At 44.4% G+C, this 18,260-nt stretch overlaps 1 protein-coding gene across 1 annotated transcript in view; it reads left to right on the forward strand.

Annotated features, from left to right (window-relative positions):
* The window catches only part of LOC146685244 (PDZ domain-containing protein 4-like), a 50,777-nt gene that overhangs the window by 22,818 nt on the left and 9,699 nt on the right, over positions 1–18,260 (forward strand). Inside the window, exons 3-9 of the mRNA XM_085443534.1 lie at positions 5,909–5,962; positions 7,638–7,740; positions 9,491–9,731; positions 9,866–9,950; positions 12,022–12,120; positions 13,793–13,855; positions 17,321–17,422. Coding sequence (XP_085299660.1) covers positions 5,909–5,962; positions 7,638–7,740; positions 9,491–9,731; positions 9,866–9,950; positions 12,022–12,120; positions 13,793–13,855; positions 17,321–17,422 — 747 coding nt within the window. The remainder of the gene's footprint in view (positions 1–5,908; positions 5,963–7,637; positions 7,741–9,490; positions 9,732–9,865; positions 9,951–12,021; positions 12,121–13,792; positions 13,856–17,320; positions 17,423–18,260) is intronic.

The raw sequence follows: 18,260 nt of genomic DNA on the forward strand, positions 1-18,260 counted from the left end.
TACAAACAGGCTCCATCAGTCAGGCCGACAACAAGGAACAGATGTTGTGTAGGAGGAACGTTGTGGATTATTGCTGCTCCGGCAGAAGCATCAGTGAAATGCCTGGAAGCTAAAATGGAAATGTTTGAATCATGAATCATAATTAAGAGTGTTTCAAGGAAACGCTGGAGGTTTTCAGTGGGTTGGAGCTCTGTGGAGACTCCACTCAATGTTGAACACAACAGATGTGATTTTGCTGTGAGAATGTGAGCTGAGGTGTTCGTGTGAACAAAGGTTGGACAAAGTGTGTCTGCGTTGTTTGACGGGACGTGTAAATGTGCACGTTTTTAAATTCTTAGATGTCTGTTCTTCAAAAAAATAAAAAAATGCAGTAACCAAGAAAAAAATGTCACGTTTACTGAAATCCCAGCTCGATTTAAATGTAAACGTTGATCATAATAATCACGACTGAGTGTAATTTGAGTATAATGACTGAAAACAAGCTGGACGGTGTCCACTGAAGCCTGGCCCAGTTTCAGATGCTAGCTTGTTTCAATCACACTTAATTTTGCTCATTGATTATTTAATGATTGCAGCGATTATGATTCATTTTTAAAGCTTTGAGTCTGGATCATCGTCACAGGTGTGAGCTGGGAGGACTTTTTAAAAGTTTCAATTACTTTTTATTTTATAATAATAAAGCTGAGATGTGGGGTTGCTATAGAGACACAGACCTACAGTCACCATGTTTGGATGCTCGATGTCAGTCTGTAAAAATATATTAAAAATGTTTGAAATAATTAAGAAAATCGGTGTAAGAAAGGCCTCTTTTCTTATGTCAACCTGTCAGAAAACATTAATATCACTTAATTTTCAGCAGCACCAGTCTTAGTACCATCCTCCCCCTGCTAGCAGCTTCACTGGTTTACCATCACCTCGTTTTAATGGTGCTTGTTCTGCTTTGCTGAACAAAAATAATGGGCTGAATCTGTGTGAGGACGCCGGAGCAACGAACCTCAAAGTTCAGATTCAACTTTGTGTCTGACTTTTCACAGCCTGCTTGGTTAGGTTTGGTTAGTGTTGGTTAGGTTTGGTTAGTGTTGGTTAGGTTTGGTTAGTGTTGTTGCGTCACCCGTCCATGTGTCCATGTGTGCAAAGAGATTCTTAATCGCAGTCGTTTTATGGAAGCATTCAAAAGAATGTTTTTGCTTTTTCTGCTCATAAATGTATGTGTAGAAATTAGGGACCTGTCCAAAAACAGGTGGATGCAGACTGACCACAGAGGCTGAGCATGCCGCGGCAGCAGCCCTCCTCTAAATGAAGTCAGTTCTCCACTGAGGGCCTCTTTGTAGTTTCCACTAATCTTCAGGTCTATTCTTCAAACCTCAGCTTGACTGCTATTAGACTCTGAAAGTCCAGATAACTGAAAGAGGTGAGAAAGAGAAATCAGAGTGCCATTCACTCCTTTTTTCATCTTCTTTGTCACCCATCCCCCATTTTCTCTCTTTCTACTCCTCATTTTTCTTGCAGTTTGTCCTGATTTCATCCTCCATCTCCTCTTTCTTCCTCTCTGACCGCTCCCGTCTCCTCCTGCTGCTCTCTCTCTCTCCCTCGGGTATGATTATAGTATCTCTGCTTTCCCCTCGGCGTGCTCTGAAATGAAAAATGGATCCCTCACACATCTCTCTCGCCTGTTTGTGTGTTCATGCGCTATAGAGACCGGGTGGGTGAAAAAGATAAATGACAGGAAAATGTGTTCATGTGGAACTAGTTCTGCGTGTGTGCTGATAGATGTGGTGGAAGTGTGTGTTGATGGCATCAGTAAATAGTTAATGAGCAGAGAGAAGAAACGTGTTGAAGCCCCATGAGCTGCTGATGCAAACGGAAACACTGAAAACACGGCAACAACAATGCAGAACAATAAAAGGAGTCACCGGCGGCTCCACGTGCCACGACGATCAGAGCAGCTTAAAGCTGATGGCAGTCATTTTACTCAAAAGCCCAGCAGGCCTGTAAAGTCTCAGCGCACCGTCTGCTTCAGTGGCAGCTTTTACTCGTCTCTACTTTCGCTCTAATCAGTTCTGCTGCCTGTTTGCACGTCAAGTCCCATGTCAGACTCGGCTGTGACGGCCGTTTGTGTCAGCCGGTAAACGTTGAGCCCAAGTGCAGGAATAATAGAGTCCAGTCATCCTTTTAAAGGTTTGTGTTCTTCACATGCCTAAAACTGCACTCTTCATGCTGAGCTTCCTGTGATGGATTTAGGGTTGGGGTTTTGTTAATTTGGTGTTATGGTACTATCACGTCATTAAGATAAGATGGGGCCTTTTATGTGAGCAGAAGGATTGTAAACCCGACTCTGTTTATGGGAGAACACATTTGTTTTTCTCGACAAACTGAACCTGCTGCGCCTATTAATTAAAAAGGAACACATCATGTGTTCTTTGTTAATATTGGCTGAAGAAGTCAGGAGCCAAACAGCAAAGGAGTCTCCCCCACAGGGTTAAAAAGGATGATTTTAGGAATGCTTTCCACTTGTTGAATACAATCAATAATCCATCTTAAACACAACAGGCTTCTGATGGAGTTTCATCGGATGTCGGGGTTCTCTCACGGGAAAAGTAGAAGGGCTGTTTCCAACAAAAGGCAACAGTCAGCTCTTTTCTCTCAGTCAATTATTAATTTCACACTCCACTTAGCTGTGATTTCTGTCCGCCTAATGTGGCAGAGCCCAGTCGGGACGAGTATTGTCATCGTCCTGTAGCCACACGTGCACGCCGCCGTAATGAGCTGGAGCGCGGCGGGGGGGGGGGATGTTTTGAGTGCTATAATTATCATGGACAAGAAAATCACACACTCAGAGTCAAGTTCCACATCCACACAAACAAACACAGTGACGCCAGCGTGCTCACCAGCCATGCCATCAGAGGCGACAGCTAAGACGCGCACGTCGCTCAACTTAAAAACCAAAAAGCAACTGTTTAAATATTAAATCTGCAACGTGAAATAATTAACTAGAAACATTCTGCCTTAAAACTTCTTTACTTTATTTAAATGTGAAACATTCAGAGTCATATAAAAGGACTTAATGGTGCTCTTCAAAAAAGTCCAACTCGCTCAGTTATTTTCCAACAAGCGTTAAAACACAGGACACTTAAACATGAGCTCATAGCCTTTGTACAACACACTAAAGAGCAAATGTTTGTGTCCCATATGCACACACACACACACACACACACACACACACACACACACACACACACACAGAAATGTTTTTAGTCAGTGCAGAGATTCCAGGCAGGCGTGTTTAATGGGAGATGAAACACACAATAACAGTGAGAGCCTGATAGATGATTGTGATTATTGACTGGATATTGACCGTCTCAAGCCTCATGTTCACTGACAAACACGTACAGATGCGCGTGCGCGGACACACACACACACACACACACACACACACACACACACACACACACACACACACACACACACACACACACACACACTGCCAGACAACCTGCAGAGGGCATGTAATGCATAACAATTAGCTCTGAAACAAAGGCAGGGAGGAGGAGGAGGAGTGTGTGTCTGTGTGTCTGTGTGGGTCCATGCATGTGTTCATGAGCTGGTGTGTCTCACCTGGAAGTAGCAGGTTAGGCTGTACGTTTAGTTGCTTCCTGCATGTGTGTCTCCAGGCATTAGTTTGATGAGTGTGTGTCTGCACACATTAATCTGATGAGTGTTGACTCCAGCACGCCTGAGCAGCTAATAGATACAGTGCATTAATTATTACAGCACATACCTGTAGAAACACTGAACATTCTCATAAATAATTACCTGCATGTTCATTTCTAAGCAGGTGTTTCCTTTAATATCTCCCCCCGAGTGACGGCTGCACACCCTCTGTTCTGCTTACAGCTGTATTACTTATGCTAATGTGTGCAGCTCATTGCGTAAATGCTTGTCACGAGCTGTTGATTGAGGCGGGAGCCAACTAGAGGTGAGCGGCTAGCTTGTAAATTGGCGTCTGTTCTGCCTTAAGTGTGCAAAACACTGTGTGGGTTTCATTTGACAGTTTGTGTGCTGTAACATGTGGCACTACACCTGAAGTCTGGACGTGGAGCAGGTCCCATCATAATGTCCACCATGAGGTTACTTAGTGGTAATGTTTTCACCAGGGCTAAAAATGCTAACAGGAACGATGCTGCACTTTGTGACATCACATGAAAACAGGTTTTCTGCTATTTTATATTTTTGTGCAAAATGCTACAACAGCCATGTTTGCACATCTTCCTGCTGCTGACTGATCACTAAATGGATGATAATTGTCTGATAATTATTTAAAACAGCATCAATAAGCAGAAATGCTTCATGAATGAACTCAGTGTAAAGCTCATGGTTCACTGTGAACAGATCGCCAGCCCCTCCCAGGGCTAACACAGAGAGGGCACCATTTATGCTCACACCCATGACTGAGTACTGTGAGCCAGAGAGAACCCACACAGCCGGCCCGTGGATTCAAACCCAGGACCGTCCTGCTGTGAGGCAGCAGAGGCGCTTTTCTGATGTCATCTGAGCCTTTTGGTTCAGTTTGTAACGTTGAGGGTGGCGTCTTCCTAACACTGCATGAATAGCTTAAAATGACTGAAGGCTACCCTCAGAGTACAGGATAGGAGTACTGCGTGTTGTTCCCGAACAATAACTTGAAAAAATACCAGTTATGAATAATTCCAAAAGTAATTAAACTGCAATTAATTGAGTAAAAATACACAGATGGAGAAAAAATGTTTAGTGCAGGTGAAGATGTTGAGTTTCAGATGTTGAAAGGTGAGAAAACTGATTTGTGATAGAAAAGCTGAACACAGACAGGAGCGACGTCCTGTTTGTGAGACGCCTCCTTTTCTGATCCAGACCAAAACAAAAACCGGGAGAAGTGTTTGATCACAGCTCTCCAACAGCGACACCAAAAATCCACAAAGATCCTCAGTGGAGCAGAAGCTCCTGTTTTAAGCTCAGCTTGTCAGAAAGATTCTGTCGAACATGGCTATAAATCTGTAAAGTGCCAGAGCACAAAGGCAAAACAGTGGTTTGCCATCATCTTAGTGACGTCTATTCGACTCATTTCCAGCACATCATAGCGCTCCGGGTACTTCGACTTGCTCCCACAGTCCAAAGACATGCAGTCAGGTTACACGGTGATTCTCTACAGGAGTAAATGTGACTGTGAATGTTTGTCTGTGGCTCTGTGTCAGCCCTGAGACGCTACCTGACTAAGGTGTGCCCCCAGCCCCAGACAGGCTCCGCCCCCACACGACCCTGAATTGAATAAGCAGAAGAAAATGAATAGATGGATGTAATGCTCCTTTAGTGCAGCCCTCAGTTCAGCCTCTCGTCTTCTCTTCTTTTGTTTGGCTGCTCCTCACAAACAGCAGGTGGGTGGAGCTTCTTACACCACCTCACGATGACATCACACAGATCAAAAAGCAGAAGTGTTTCAAGCAGTCAGACAGAGTACTTCTACACACACTGACCGCATCATTATTACAAATGCATAAAATCAGCAACAACATAGCTGTGCGTCCAGTTTGTAACAAAATACAGAAAAACATTTATTTACGTTTATTTTATTTTTAGACGTCATTTCATTGTTAAAAACATTAGACCCTGATTGTGTTTGTGCGCCTTTTATTTCATAGCCTTTATAAAATAACAGGTGGAAAAATGAAATATTTGAGTGGTTTTTAAACACAGTGCAGCCAATGAGGAATGTTACACCTAAAATGTGGAAAACCCTTCGGAAACATTAAATCTCTCCATGTGTTAGACAAGAAAAGAAAAAAAAGGAATTTTGTCTCGTTTTCTGTTCCTGGACAAACTCCAGGGCGTCTCTGTGACCTCACTGACCATCAGTCTGTGTCTTTCTCTCTCTTAGCAGAAAGGCTGGAGTAGCTCCCTGCGGCCGATGGACAGACACGGAAACGTAAAGGTAGATCTCACTGCTGCCATCCGTCAGCTTCCAGTGATCCTCCTCCGTGTCTGACTTCTCTTCCTCTTTGCCTGCTGTCCCGCTTCCCTCCATCCGCCATCTATCTGTCATCTTTAATACGGTTCCACTCCCATAAAGCTGATGACAGATAGAGAATATTTCCTCCCACTCTGCCGCCTACACAGTTTTTAATAACTGATTTATCGGAGGAAGGTCTGATAAGTGTGCGCCAGCTCTCTGCGCTACCAGAAGCTCTCTTTCATGTTTCCACATCTACATTTTAAGCTTTCTGTATTCACTGCCTCCATGTTTCAACACCTTCCTTTACTCTTACAATACAGCTTCCACCTCTGATTCCAAAACCTTTAATCTCACAGGAACAACATTTTAAATAAAAAGCCCTCAGTAGAATATTACACAGTGACAGGTGGAAAGACTTGGCTTAGAATATTTTATTAAAGAATAAATAAGCAGAGTGTTTTCTTCAGTTTTCTGTTGGGCTCTGTCACCGTTTCTCTTTAATAAGATCAGAGAGGTTCAAAGTTCAGTAAGTGACCGAGCAGCAGTCATTCTAAACAGAACCCACCAAGAAAGTTCCCACCTCGTCCACTCACAGCTCGGGTCCTCTACCAGAGGCCTGGGAGCTTGAGGGTCCTGCGCAGTATCTTAGCTGTTCCCAGGACTGCGCTCTTCTGGACAGAGATCTCAGATGTTGTTCCCGGGATCTGCTGGAGCCACTCGCCTAGCTTGGGAGTCACCGCACCTAGTGCTCCGATTACCACGGGGACCACCGTTACCCTCCACATTTTTCTCGAGCTCTTCTCTGAGCCCTTGGTATTTCTCCAGCTTGTTCCTTCTTCCTGATATTGCTGTCATTCGGAACCGCTACATCGATCACTACGGCCGTCTTCTTCTGTTTGTCTACCACCACTATGTCCGGTTGGTTAGCCACCACCATCTTGTCCGTCTGTATCTGGAAGTCCCACAGGATCTTAGCTCGGTCATTCTCCACCACCCTTGGGGGCATCTCCCATTTTGACCTCAGGACTTCCAGGTTATACTCGGCACAGATGTTCCTGTACACTATGCCGGCCACTTGGTTATGGCGTTCCATGTATGCCCTGCCTGCTAGCATCTTGCACCTGCTGCTATGTGCTGGATTGTCTCAGGGGCATCTTTACACAGGCTGGGGTCCTGCCTGGTGTGATAGACCCCAGCCTCTATGGATCCGTGCTCAGAGGTTATATATACACATATATATGAAGCATAGTGAAAAACACCACAACATTAAACACATCCAGTATTAGTGAGCTTTTAACAAAGATAAGCATCAGATTAGATGTTGATTCTTCATACAAGAAAATAGTTTAACACAACTCAAAGAATAAAAAGATCCTGATTGAATTAAATAAAGTAGAATTTATTCTTTTCTTTTTTCCTCCTTGTTTTAAATGTGTTTTTGTTTATTGATTTGAATCCAAATGCATGTCCATGAGTTTGGCTAAAGGCTGTTTGAGTTCTTTTTCATCAGCCTCTGATATGATGCTAAATTATTGTGTCTGCATACATTTCATCACCGTCTCTGATTTTTGTTTTCCTTGTGAACTTAATTTATTCTTCATGCGTTCATTGTCTGCATATAAATGAAGCTGGATAAACCTGCATTCTTCTTTAGCTCAGAGGAAGAAGACCCTCTCAGCTGCCGCTAGACCGATCACAAAACTCCCAGGAGCCTTTGAGCCAGTCTGGGCTGGGGTGCAAAAGTCACAGGAGGAAAGGTAAACAGTTTATCAGATATTAGACGCATGCAAAAGCACAGACCGTGTCAGTGCTTTTACCTGCTTCTTTCACAGGTGCTTCCTCCTGTCTTTGAAGTTTTGTGTTTCTGTCAGACACAAATCCTTTTTCCTTTCTTTTCCCGTCTCATCCTCACTTCTCTTCCTCACTTTTAGCCCAAACCACACTTAATGCTCTCTCTTTCACCGTTCCCATATTCTTGCCTCATTACATCTCAGCTAATCTTTTCATCCTTTTCTTTTCGTTCTGCCTCATTTAAGCTAATGTTGCAGCTCCCGCTTGTGATATTTAATCTGTCTCGTCTTTCTCCCTCATTTCTTTAAACTTTTCATCTCTCTCGCTCTTAGCATCAAATATTCGTGTCATTGCTGCAGTTCAGCCATCTTTTCTGATGTAACTGCAGCGTTTTAATATCCGTGCCTCTGTTTCACTATCACTCACGTCACCTGCCTCCTTTCAAGTCTGCTCACTTCAGTTACTCGAGCAAACAGTTGCTGATGAAAACACATGTATGCAATATTGTGCAATATTACTATGAAAAACATACAGTCACCTGTGAGCCACACATGATGACGGTGGGGAAAAAGAAAAGACCTCCATCAGTAGGTAACATTTCAGACAACTGCAAAGTGAAAGCAAGGCGATCGAAAGGTCCCACAGCCAGTGAACGCATCTACTGCCACTTGGTCCTTTCATATGAGTCAGTTAGCCCGATTAGGCTCTAAATCAGCCACCACAGCAGGACTTAGTGAAGGCCAGTATCATGGTTTGATTCAAAACCTTGTGACCGGGAGGGGTGAGAGAAGGAAGACAGGATAAAAGACTTATAAATGTAATGCAGCTGTTATTGAGGGCGGAGAGGTGATTTGTGTTTGTGAGCAAATCTCCAGCAGATAGAAAAGACAGTCCAGGTCTGATGTGGACGAAAATGTTGGTGAGCAACAGATCACAGGTGCAAATAGTCTGTAAATGCTGGGAGTCTGGGTTCATGGTGTTCTCTTCTCTGTAGAGCTTCTGAAGGTCAGCTGAGTAAATCTGAGAAAAAGCAAAGCCTGAAATGTGAAGGCAGCGTTTGGCTTCAGATGGACTGCTACTTTGTGTGATAGCAGGACGTCTGAACTCTTCATCATGTTAGACGCCACCTCTGAAGGTTGTAGCTCAAAGCTGCTCCTTTGATTTCGCTGACCTGATCATGCACCACCAACCTGGGACTCTCCACCGTTTGACCCTAGAACTGAAGAAGCTTCTTGGATGAGAGGTGAAACGTTTTCAAGCAACTTAAAGAAGTCCGGATGCTTTTCTTTCCAAGCTCCTTAGAAAACATTCTCAGGTTCACAGTTGGAAGAGTAAGACAAAGACAAAATGAAAGGTTGGAGCTAGAAGTGACCAAAAGGATAGGAGTGTGTAGCCCAGTTAACATTTATTTCTGCTATAAAGTCAATCATTCTCATATTAGAGTCTAATGAGGAAGGGCAGTTTTTAACACGTCTACGTCAGTTACACTTTTCACATCTTTCTGCTGTACATGATAAGCCTGGGTTAGCAATAAGCACCCCAAATTATAACTACTTGTTTGGATACAGTTTGTTTGGACGTGGTTCCATGTGGGACATCTTCAAATCATCACAAAATATTATAACGTGTAAATTTCAGTTTGTCCCAAGAGTTTCAGTTTAAACTCGGCTCTGCTCCGTCATCTGTGCTCCTGAATCTCCTGCGTCTCCTCCTCAGGTACGTTGGTGTGCGGAAACGGGACGGTCAGCTCCTCCGTCTCTTCTGTTGCCATGGTGGCGATCCCTGACTGTGTTGACAATGCAACGCAGACTGACATCAGTTTCCAGAACACTCTGACCCTGGGGAGAAGCAGAGGTCACCACCACCACCATGGTGAGGGAGGCTCCTCCTCTCCCCCACCACCTCCTCCATCACCTCCCCTCCCTCACCTGGCAGTGCCGTACGAGATCAATGAGTTGTACGTTCTGACTCGTGGTCATTTCTTCACACTAAAACAACATTGATTTAAAACTTTCCACACATTCCACAAATGTCTCAAACACTGGACACGATGGTGATCGGGTCCTCTGTCCCCCACCTCTCTGTCTCCAGCTGTGTGTTTGAATACAACGACCCCAATGACTACTTTGATGTATCCAACCACGAGGTGGACAGGCAGGATGACCTGGAATATGAGGTGAGAAAGCGTCAGCTGCATTTCCAACAACCAAATGACACAAAATGAAAATGCTCCAAAAATTCCTTCGGCAGTTTTTCCCATTCACTAACACAATGGTTGTCAACCTTTTTCAAGCACTGGGCCCCATCCTGAGAGGAACCTCCACATACCCAGAGGCAAATTTCTGACTCCATGAAAAATACATGCACAAAGCCACATGCAAGTCACTTATCCTGATGAATACGTCTGGAATATAAAGCAGGGCTCCCAGCTGTGGTTCATCATGTCAGCTCAGAGCAAAGACTCAATTTTCATGCATTTTCAATCACGTGTCTCCCCTGTGAAAGCAAGACAGAAGATACCATTCACTGTTTCACTGCATGTGAAGGATATCCAGAATAAGACTGAAACACATTGGTTGGCCTGGCTGTGTTCACATTTTAATTTGATCCATATGAGACACACAGTGGATGAATTTGACTGCAGCGTAGGAGACGGTAGTTTACGTCTCCGAGACAAATCTTTGTTCGTTGGTCTGGAGATAATTTTGCACAACTGATGCATATTAAGACTTAAAGTAGCACACTCTCTATTTGAGTCCAAACTAAACTGTCTACTGCGCTCACTCTGCATGCACCTTTGTGGGCGACATTTCCATCGATCCACATTTTCTGTTGCTCATCCAGGACGGGTTTCAGCAGTCGCCTCCAGCTGTTCTGGTGGGACACCGAGCTGCTCCCATCCCTGTCCAGTGTGCCTTTGAGCCTCCTCCCTGCTGACCTCAGCCTCACATGACTGCGGTGTAGTTCATTAGTACTCTGATACTAGTCTGTTTTTAATTTATGAAATTAACTTGTGTATAATATTTATCAGTATCAGATTTAGTATTTTTGCATTGTCCTTTTCTCATGGTGGAACCAGTGAAATGATCATTCTTTTAAAGGGAGCATGAAAAAAGACGAGGAAGATGTCAGAGACGAAAAAAATCACTTGAAGTAAAAAATATAAGAATTCAGACATTTATACCTGTGCAGCAACAATCAGGCCATCGAGAGCGGGACTGAAACAAAATGACTTATTTTGTGAGTAAAGGTCAGATCCGTCATATTTTTGGTGTATAAATATCTAATGAGCTGCTGTTTTAGGCTGAATGGACGCTTTTCTTTGTTTCTGCTTCACTGGTTTGACTGTTTCCTCAGACAAATGACAGTTTGGTCATTAGAGAGGTCAGCAAAGTGGAAACGTCTTTTCCAGCTGGTATATCAGAGACTTCCTCTCTTCAAATTACAATCATTAGATAGCGTGCCCCCTTACTTACATCCTTATCTCCAGATTTAATTGCCTTCCTTGAATTTCATCCTTCATTTCCTTCCTAAATCACCTTCTCCTCTCTGTCCATTTCCTCTGTTGATGCCCTCCAGCTAAAACCAGTGAGGTGATTGCTGGATATATGATGGTCTTAACTGGTCTTTACAAGCCTCATCCTATTATTGATGGTTTGCGGTGGTCTTTGAAGAGCGCTCACTTGCTCTGTCTGCTCAGTTTTATCCTTCAATAAGGTTTCTGTTCAAAGTCAGTTCGATCAGACATTTTAATCGTTTTTATCCCATTTCTCTGACCTCATTATCGCTCCTAACCTTTTTATTTGCCCTCTTGTTCCCCTCACAAACATGGATTCTCTCACCCTTCAACATATTTGTCACGTATCAATTATTAGCAAGTTCTGTGTGTCAGCGTATGAAATACAGTGAAAGAACAGAGCAGACAACACAAACTTTATCTGATCAGGTCTGTGTGAAGTGTCAGGTTATGGGTCAGTAACTTTAGAAAAGCATTTGGGTCTCTGTTAGAGTGGATGGACTGAGAGCCTCAACGGTTTTTCAAATGTTCAGATACAAAGAACAGTGAGATTTTTCATGTTGGACCGTTTCAGCTTTACACTGAGCTGTAAAGGAGACGGGAGCCACTCAGATAATATTCATGATAATAGCTGCTTCACACTTGCAGAATCAACAAACAAACAAAGCTACGTGAAGAGCTGCGAGGCTCACCAGGAAGCATCTAACAGTGTTACCTGTGTTTCCTGCAGGAGGTGGAGCTGTACAAGTCCAGCCAGCAGGAGAAGCTGGGTCTGACGGTCTGCTACAGGACGGATGATGAGGAGGATCTTGGCATTTATGTTGGGGAGGTAACAGGAGACAGGAACCTATCTTCTTTTAGCCCTTTATTTGAAAGTCATTAGTGCATTTACTAATTCACTCTCTAAACTCACTCTCTAGTAGTTTTTCTGTACATCATTTGGTAACACTTTATAACACAACCCTTGAATAAGGCGCAAGTACCCTGTACTTATGTGCAGTTTGAGGGCAGCAAGTCAGGCTTTTGCAGAAAACAATAAAACAAGTACACTGTAAGTATCCTGTAGTTTCTATGGTGTGCTTTGTGTTATGCAGTGACTAAGGTTCTAGTATCCTGTACTTATGATTTTACAGGGTACATGAGATGTAAAATGGGGAAATATTGCTTGATTTTCTGGAAATTTACCATGAAATGACCCAGTGCTTAAAATTTTATTTTTTTGTTATTATTTTATTGTTTCCTGTAAAACTAAAAACTTTGTGTCTGGGGGTGGGCGTCCGGGTACACACCGGCTCACTCCTTGGCGGCCGCTTGTCGGGGCCTGGGGCTCGCTCGGGCCCCTTTGGAGGTGGGGTGCCCCCGGCCTCTCGGCCTGGGGCTCGGTCACTCAGGCACAGCTGGGGGCCGGCGGAGCTCACGGGCGCGTCACTGCAACTCCCCCTGACTTCTGCTCCGCGGCTGCTGGGCGAGCCCTCATCTGGGACTCTCCTCAGCTCTTACTGGGACAGTGGCGCGGCTGCCCCTCTGTTGGTCTTCCATGGTCTCTTGTGTTCTGGGGGCCTCTGGATGTCTGGAGTTTTGATCTCCTCCATACCTGCTTCACACCCTGGAGGACGGGGCTGTGGCCCCCCCACACTCCCTAGCAGATCATTACATGGAGAAACCTTTGGAATGCAAGCATGCTGATCCACACAGGTATGCACACATGGGTATTCACAGACGCGGACTAAAGCTTTCTTGGCTGCTGCCTCAAAGCACACTGTGCGCTGTCTATCTTGCGTGCTGCACAATATCGTTTATTATTTAGTAAATATTGATATCTATGACTAGCTAGTTTATTGTGATGGTGCTTTGTTTTCTCTATTATTATGTTGCTCTTTGTTGTTTGCTGTCTCCTCTGTTTGTTTTTTTTGTTTGTTTGTTTGTTTTTTCTCCATACAGGTGACCCAGGAGTTCTTTTTTTTTTTCTCTCTCTTCCCCCCCCTTCTCACCGTCTCTTCTCCCCTTTGGTTTTCTTTCTTTCTCTCCCCCTCTTTCTTTCATTCATTCCCCCTGTCCTATTTATTAAAAAAAAAAAAAAAAAAAAAAAAAATGACAAAGGATGAACTGAAGCTCTGCCATCACGTAATGTCGCATACTGCTGTTTCTGATGTCATTTAAAAAAAAAAAAAAAAAAAAAAAAAAACTAAAAACAAAACTGTGCATAATCACAGGGTACATGTGGTCTAACAGCGTAATTATTTTATTGTTTCCTGCTAAAACCTGACTTGCTGCCTGCAAGTACAGGATACCTGCGCCTTATTCACGGTGTTCTACAGTGTTACCGCTCATTTAATGCATCCATTTAATGACTTCATTCATTACTTCTTAGAACCAGCCTCTCCTAATTTCTATTAATTAGGCCAGCCTATAGTGACTTACTCATGTATTTATTAATTTATTATTAATGCATCTCTTTCCTAACTTATGAGGTAATGTATCACTTCTCACTTTCATGCGAGGTTAATCCAAACAGCATCGCAGCCAAGAACGGACGCATCAGAGAGGGCGATCGAATACTGCAGGTACGCAGACTCAAAACAAAAGGGAGGTGATTAAGAAACACTTCCACACTTTCTACAGAGCACAGTTATTAATAAACACAGGTGTTGTTTTTAACTGATTTGAAATTTTGAGTTTCGTCCTTCAGGTAAGTCAAAAACACGTCCTCCAGAAATAAAGCACAAACGTGTCCTCTCCCAGATTTAATGACTGTGAGGGTTAAAACAGACTCAGATCGAACTATGTAAATTTATACCTGCGACCCCTGGGACACTTCTGTCCAATCAGAGCGAGCTGTCAGCAGCCCAGTTACTGCTTCCCTAAAAATAGACTGCCAGAGAGAAATGGTGGGGGAGACAACATGTCACCCTGCGCTTCCACCGCTGCTCCTGAAGGCTGTGTGCAGACACTCGGAGACAAAAGGTGAACTTAAATACAGCTTTAATGCTGAACTCCAAAAAGGTACCAAAACTAAGACTCCAAGGTAAACTTACACAAACAGAACACACAGCAAGATAAGGATAGATGGCGACACAGAGAAACACAGGGCTTAAACACACAGAGGGAGCAATCAGGGAAAGGGTAACAGGAGGGACAACAGCTGGGGCAACTCAGGCCTAACGAGACAAAGGAAGCACAACCAGACACATTAACATGAGACACAGACTTTCAAAGTAAAACAGGAAACATAACACAGACTCACAGGCAGGCACTGCAACAGAGGGAACAGAGACGTAGACCGACACAGAGATACAGCAACAGAACAGAACCCGAAAACACAACTGTGACAAAGAAACCAAACGACTGGAAGTGATAAACAAAGCAAAAATCAAAGTCCAATAATAATTCAATTCTATTTTATTTACATAGCGCCAAATCACAACAAAAGTCGCATCAAGGCGACTTTCTTTGTCATTCAATAATGAACACTCAGAACTCTGGGTCGACGACCCAGGCACCCCAACAGTTCCTGTCTGTTTGTCAGAGAATAGAGACTGGCATAACACAGCTGGCAGTCAATCTTAATGTATCTCATTCTAATAGTTCTTGTGCATGAAACGCTGTGCATATGAAACAGCTGCTCTAAAACACAGTGATGGTGAGACGCAGTAAAATAAAGGTAATTAACCTCGAGTCCAGACTAAAAAGGAACCAAATTTGAGTTAGACGTTGTTTGTAATCTGTTACAGAGTGAATATAGACTCAAATAACAAACAGTCAGCTCCTGCTGCCAACATGATGCAGGAAGGAGAAAGAAGAAGGTGTGAAAGCCTGATGTCAAGTTTTCAAATGTGAAAACAGGAAGAAGGATCCCAGAGAAGACGAGCGAGGACAGCTTCGTGCTTTAAGTGAAAACGGGACTCGCAGTAGGGGAATCAAAAAACAGGACAAACAGGAACTACAGGACAAGAGCAGACCAACAAAGGAAATGAGAAGGACACTGCAATCTGAAAAGCTGTCAAATGAAAATGATATAAATAGAAAAAACACAAACACGTCACCTACAAACTCGGAGCTTAAAACGACCTGCTTGATGGCGTATTGATGCCCAGGCTGCCGTCACTACTTTACCAACCACTGTTAGGCTACCGTGAGGTTGGGCCGTCTGCAGGAGCTTTAAGCACATGGAGTCTGTGGCTGATCCGTTTCACGTGTGTGTGGTTCTTCATGCTTTACGGAGTGCTAACTAATGAAAACCTCACACTGAAGCTACTGTCTGCTTATCATTGTTGAATCCTTAATGCTGATTTAGATTTCCTCTTCATGGGAAACCCCCAAACTCCACAGCCTCATATGTGATACTGCACAGTGAATTCCCCGTACCTTCTGATTGGATGGGAGCTTACAGCCTGCCTTTAACGTTTTCTACTGTCGTGCCCATCAGCGCACAATGTGCTTTGAAGTAGCAGCCAAGAAAGGTGTAATTTAAGTCTACGAGCAGTGAACACCCGTGTGCACACCTGTGTGGATCAGCGCTTGTATTCAAATGGTTTCCACATGTAATGGTCTGCAAGAGGATGTAGGGCGCCATAGCCCCGTCCCCCAGGGCATGAAGCAATTATGGAGGAGATCCAGGCCCCAGACATCCAGAGGCCCCAGAGTGTGAGAGCCCAAGGAGGACCACCGGAGGGGCATCCGTGCCACCCTCATGGGAAGGGCTGAGGATCCCCAGACGAGGCGTCACCCAGGAGCCACCGAGCAGAAGCTAGAGGGGGCTGCACCGGCGTGCCCGCCGGCTCTGCCAGCAGCCAGCTGTGCCAGAGTGAACCGAGCCGCAGGCCCAGTTCACTCTGCGGGAGGGCCCCCCGCACCCCGGAGGAGGCCTGACCGAGCAACAGGCGCCAGGCCCCTCCAGGTAGCCACCGGGAGTGAGCCGGTACATACCTGAGCGCCCTGCCCCGGACACCAAGAACCACCAACGCACCGACCCCTGAGGGCATCAGTCACAGGGAGTGTGGTGAGGGGAGATAGGCCTTGGAGGGCCTGGGAGTTCCCAGAGAGGTGGAGTCTAAGACCCGACCTGACATATAGACACAGACAAACAGGCACACACAGACACAAACATGCATTCCCACCCTCATGCACACATATACAAACACTCAGCACTCACCCAACGTAAGGATGGACATAAATGGACATGTACACACAATCACACTCCCCAAACATACTCTATACCCCGGGTCCAGGTACCCTCGCTCCCAGAGGGGGAAACAGAACCCAGACCCAAGAGATGTTACCCTTCCCCCCGGGGTGGAGGCAAGCAGACCGTCCCAGGCTCCGCAGCAGCAGGGAGGCCAATCGGACAGCTAACATCTCCTCCCAGCCCCCCCGCCCCGATGGCTAGCAGAGAACGGGGGTGTGTGAAGACCCCATACCTCCCTCCTATTATTTCTAAACCTAAGAGAACAAGTAACAGCATGAGAACATGAGTGCTGCAGATGGACGGGTGAAATTTCGGATTTTTACACCAAAAAATGTAGAGAGATACAAAATTCAAAATTCATTACATGTGACAAAGACTGAGTAGTAGTACTCTCAACCACTTTACTGTCTGAGGTGACTTAAGTGGAAGTTTAATTAAGCCTTTTAACATCTGACTGTTCTCAGAGTTTGCCTGTCAAAGCCAAATATGAATAAAATTTATCTTCCTGACATTTCTACTCTCAACCCGCCGACTCACGACCCTGTGAAAACAGTGTCGGGCTAAAGGTAAAGCTGCGATGTGATAAGAATAGAACAGCAGCACCATCACCATGGTAATCCTGCTGTGGACAGATGATGCAAGCACCAGTTCCCATGACATCCATCCCCACAGGGAGGAAGGCCCTTTAAAACAGATGTGCTGTCTCCCTACAAGTGTGGGAAATCCACCAGTGTGGGTATTTTAAAATAAGAAAACATTTAACAAAAGACTAGTTTAAAAAAAAGACAGCTACCTTTTTTATTCCTTCTAATGATTCTAAAATAACTCCTCTCTTCTCTTCCAGATTAACGGCGTGGATATTCAGAACAGGGAGGAAGCCGTGGCCATTTTGACCCGAGAGGACAGCATCAACTTCTCCCTGCTGCTGGCCAGGCCCGACATAGAGGTAGCAACACCATTCAACCAGCCTCCTAAAGAAGTGCACATACTTCTACTGATGAATACTAGTCCTCTTTAACACTGATGAAGGTCCTAACTGTGTTTAAAAACACTGAAGGGCACTAAATTGTCCCCAGAGGATGAATCCTACAAACTTTGATTCATCATCTATCCAGTCCCTCCTCGGTCTTTCCTGGTGTTGTGTCCATAATGCATCCTAGTCAGACTCTTCAACCACCTGAATTTGCTTAATAGTTAATAAAATAATCCTAATTCAACCAGTGTGTAAATAAATAAATGACAGTGCTTTCCTTCCTTTTCGGGAACAGAACAGGAGCTCTGTAACTTCAGGTTGAACACTGTCGCTCCTGTTTCATCACTCAGCTCGCCTGCAGCCCAGTTTACTAACCTACTTTCTGTCACTTGTGCTGCTGTGGGTGGCCGACATGAGAGGAAACCTTCATAAAAATCATATTCTAGTTCACAGCGTGCTTACAGTCCTGGTTTCCTCCAACAGGAACAATATGTGTTTGCTGCTTCTATCCACCAGTCTGTGACCAATGCAGATGGAAACCCAACAGCTGGGTTGACAGTAAATTGATCTTTTTGTTCAAATATTAAGTCTGGAGCTCTGGTGACCTTTCCTGTCTCGCTACAATCATGATGAAATGCACCATATAATGTTTCAGGGTCACATGAATTAGGCAAAACCTTTAGTTTCCTTTTGATCATCACTGAGCTGTAAATGTATCAGCCATTGGGACACACACACACACACACACACACACACACACACACACACACACACACACACACTGCCATGATAAATGTCTCTGGGATGACAG

The sequence above is a fragment of the Copadichromis virginalis genome, linkage group LG20 (genome assembly GCF_057382275.1).
Source record: "Copadichromis virginalis isolate Kocher_CV1m ecotype Utaka linkage group LG20, C_Virginalis_male_GT1.1, whole genome shotgun sequence".
In the NCBI taxonomy this organism is placed as follows: Eukaryota; Metazoa; Chordata; class Actinopteri; order Cichliformes; family Cichlidae; genus Copadichromis; species Copadichromis virginalis.